This window comes from Montipora foliosa, chromosome 3 (assembly GCF_036669935.1).
Source record: "Montipora foliosa isolate CH-2021 chromosome 3, ASM3666993v2, whole genome shotgun sequence".
In the NCBI taxonomy this organism is placed as follows: domain Eukaryota; kingdom Metazoa; phylum Cnidaria; class Anthozoa; order Scleractinia; family Acroporidae; genus Montipora; species Montipora foliosa.
The window spans coordinates 12,387,296-12,389,795 of record NC_090871.1 but is presented as its reverse complement, the minus strand read 5'-3'; the positions used below and the strand labels follow the sequence as shown (position 1 = coordinate 12,389,795).

Genomic DNA, 2,500 nt, shown 5'->3' with positions numbered 1-2,500 from the left:
GAAGATACAAGCGCGCCCCAAAGGAGAGTTTTCGATTTAAGTTACAACACTTAAGGTGAAAACAGAACCCTCAAACCTCGAAGGGTAAAATTGAAAAGGTTATTTTCAAGAAAGATAAAGTTAACTTTGGCGTCAAAGCGTGTTTGCTTTATGAAGAGTTGTCCATCATTTGTTGTGGTAGTTACTTTTCTTACTGCTTTGAAGGCTCTCGATCGTATCTACAACACCACAAAACAACTGGCCCCAGTTGTTCGAAGGGTGGTTAACGCTATCCGCTGGATAAATCACTATCCACTGGACAACTCAATCGGTTTTGTTAGTGTTATCCCCTAGATAGTGATTCTCTGGTGGATAGCGTTATCCACCTTTTGAACAACCGAGGCCAGGTCCTCACGGGCGAGGACAAACCATGAATTTTCGATTATCTCTGCACTCCTCCCAGCCGAGTTTTTTTCATTTTTTGATAGTTATTATACATTTTTAACGCGGAATGACTTTAATTTCCGCGTGATACCAGTGATACCAGGCAAACAGTTAAGTCAAAGCCGTCTAAGCTGGTGTTTTTTTTTTTAAAATCCATTGTTCGTCAGGTGCAAGCGACGAGGATGGAAGTAAGTTGGTTAAACACGCCTGCGCCCTCTTTGTTGTGATCAAATTCCTCACGCCTACTAGCACCCTGAATTTCCGAACTCCAGAATAAGAATAGCCTGCGTGGCAGGCCGTAGAAAGGAGCGCCGGAGTGTAAGGAGGGAGGGAGGAGGGACGCTCCCTCCCTACACTCCGGCGCTCCTTTCTACGGCCTGCCACGCAGGCTAGAATAAGAAAGAATCAAACACCTGGAGTACGCTCTAGAAGGATGTTAGGGCTTCGATTTGATGATAAACGCGTCACAACTTTTAGAATTATCGAGGATCATGGAGGGGGAGGGGTGAAAATAAAGAATTATTGATCGAAATAAAAAAATACAGCACTCATATCAGTCATACGTCGTCCAACTTAAGCCGAAGAAGTGAACGAGTGGGCTCAGAGATTCAAGTGACCTACGAAGTCACGGCGAAGCGTGGGGTCGAAGTCCACAGGGTACCCAAGTATTTATGGCAGGATTCAAACGTTCTCATGGCAAGAAATGAATACACGCGATAGTTCAAAGGCGGAGCATGAAAGGTGTTTTGTTTGTTGGCGGTGGAATTAAACAAGTCCCAGACATGGAAACAAACTCCACTGAAAGATACTTAGAATTTATTTCAATTTCGTATTTAACGCGTCTTCATAAATCTTTTTAATTTGTGAGATAGTTTTATGAATCTTGAGCTTAAGATAATTAAATTTGCAATTTTAATATGTTAATATGGGCAGCTTTAAGAAAACCAACTGGTCAACTAAGCCAACCTTCGGAGACTAATATAATGTAAATTAATTATTTCTTCCAAATAAAGGTTTTTATTTTTGATTGTGTAAACGTTTGACGATTTCTAGATTTCCTTTCCAAAACCTTATATTGGAACTCATTCTTTGACCAAAGGCTTTTCGTTTGCTTTTCATAAATATAGAGAAGCGTTCTCTTCTTTTTCGGGAAGCTAGAGCAATAAGAACAAAGAGATGTTATACTAATGCACTGAGTTAATTAAATAGGTTATTTTTCCTAAACTTTGTGTCGCGCTAACTCTTTTCCGGGAGAGCTAACTATTTTCCATAATTTTTTGTTGCTTGCTTTTGTGCACGTCGAAAGTTCATTTGTTAAGGGTGCGTTCGATTGACCGTATTCCGGCATGAGAGAGTACGTGGAGTGATGAATAAAAACAGTATGTCTGGCGATTTGAAGCAACATGCATAATAAAGATATGTTTAAAATAGTATTTTAGCAGCTGTTTGACAATTTTAATCTCCGTGAAAACGAAGGATTTCTAACTTCTATTCCATGTATTCCAATTCCGGAATACGGTCAATTCGCCCTTGTCACACGGCGGCCATATTGTCCCGGGAGACCAAAAAAGCTTTGTTTTACCACACCAAGCCTCGCAGTGGAAACCATGGGGGTGAGGCTTGGCGTGGTAAGCTTTTTTGGTCTCCCGGGACAATATGGCCGCCGTGTGACAAGAGCGAATCGAACGCACCCTAAATGTTCAACCTCGACTTAATTCACTTGATCGCCCCCACTAGCCACTATACTTACTTTTGACCTTGAAAATAGAACAAATTTATTCGACAATATTGCTTTCACCTTTGCTAGAAACCAGGGTGGTCACAGCAAACTTGGCGCTTGGCTTTTTACCATCTCGTACCCCCCAAGGACGGCTAGAATGGAAAATGAATAATTAAACATTGCAAAAAGGTCAATTTTGCAAAAAGTTACCGACCACCCCAAGTTAGCGCCGTAAACTTGTATTTTCGTCAGGTTTTGATATAGCTTCGTTTACTCCTTTGCCAGCTTGAATTGTTGTTGTTGTTCTTCTTCGTCTCTTTTCAGTTCTTTCGAGGATACCTAACGTACAAGGTTTTT

At 41.1% G+C, this 2,500-nt stretch overlaps 2 protein-coding genes across 3 annotated transcripts in view; one reads left to right on the top strand and one right to left on the bottom strand.

The window, feature by feature from the left end:
- LOC137996796 (tRNA wybutosine-synthesizing protein 5-like) overlaps positions 1–663 on the top strand; it is a 17,625-nt gene extending 16,962 nt beyond the window's left edge. Inside the window, exon 10 of the mRNA XM_068842379.1 lies at positions 1–663. This exon is cut by the window's left edge and continues 204 nt beyond it. The gene's annotated coding sequence lies outside the window, so the exon portion shown is untranslated.
- Positions 664–2,228: 1,565 nt separating this feature from the next.
- The window catches only part of LOC137996794 (hormonally up-regulated neu tumor-associated kinase-like), a 15,781-nt gene continuing 15,509 nt past the window's right edge, over positions 2,229–2,500 (bottom strand). For both annotated transcript variants that reach the window (XM_068842377.1, XM_068842376.1), the window contains exon 9: positions 2,229–2,500. This exon is cut by the window's right edge and continues 724 nt beyond it. In XM_068842377.1, coding sequence (XP_068698478.1) covers positions 2,367–2,500 — 134 coding nt within the window. In that variant the 3' untranslated portion in view covers positions 2,229–2,366.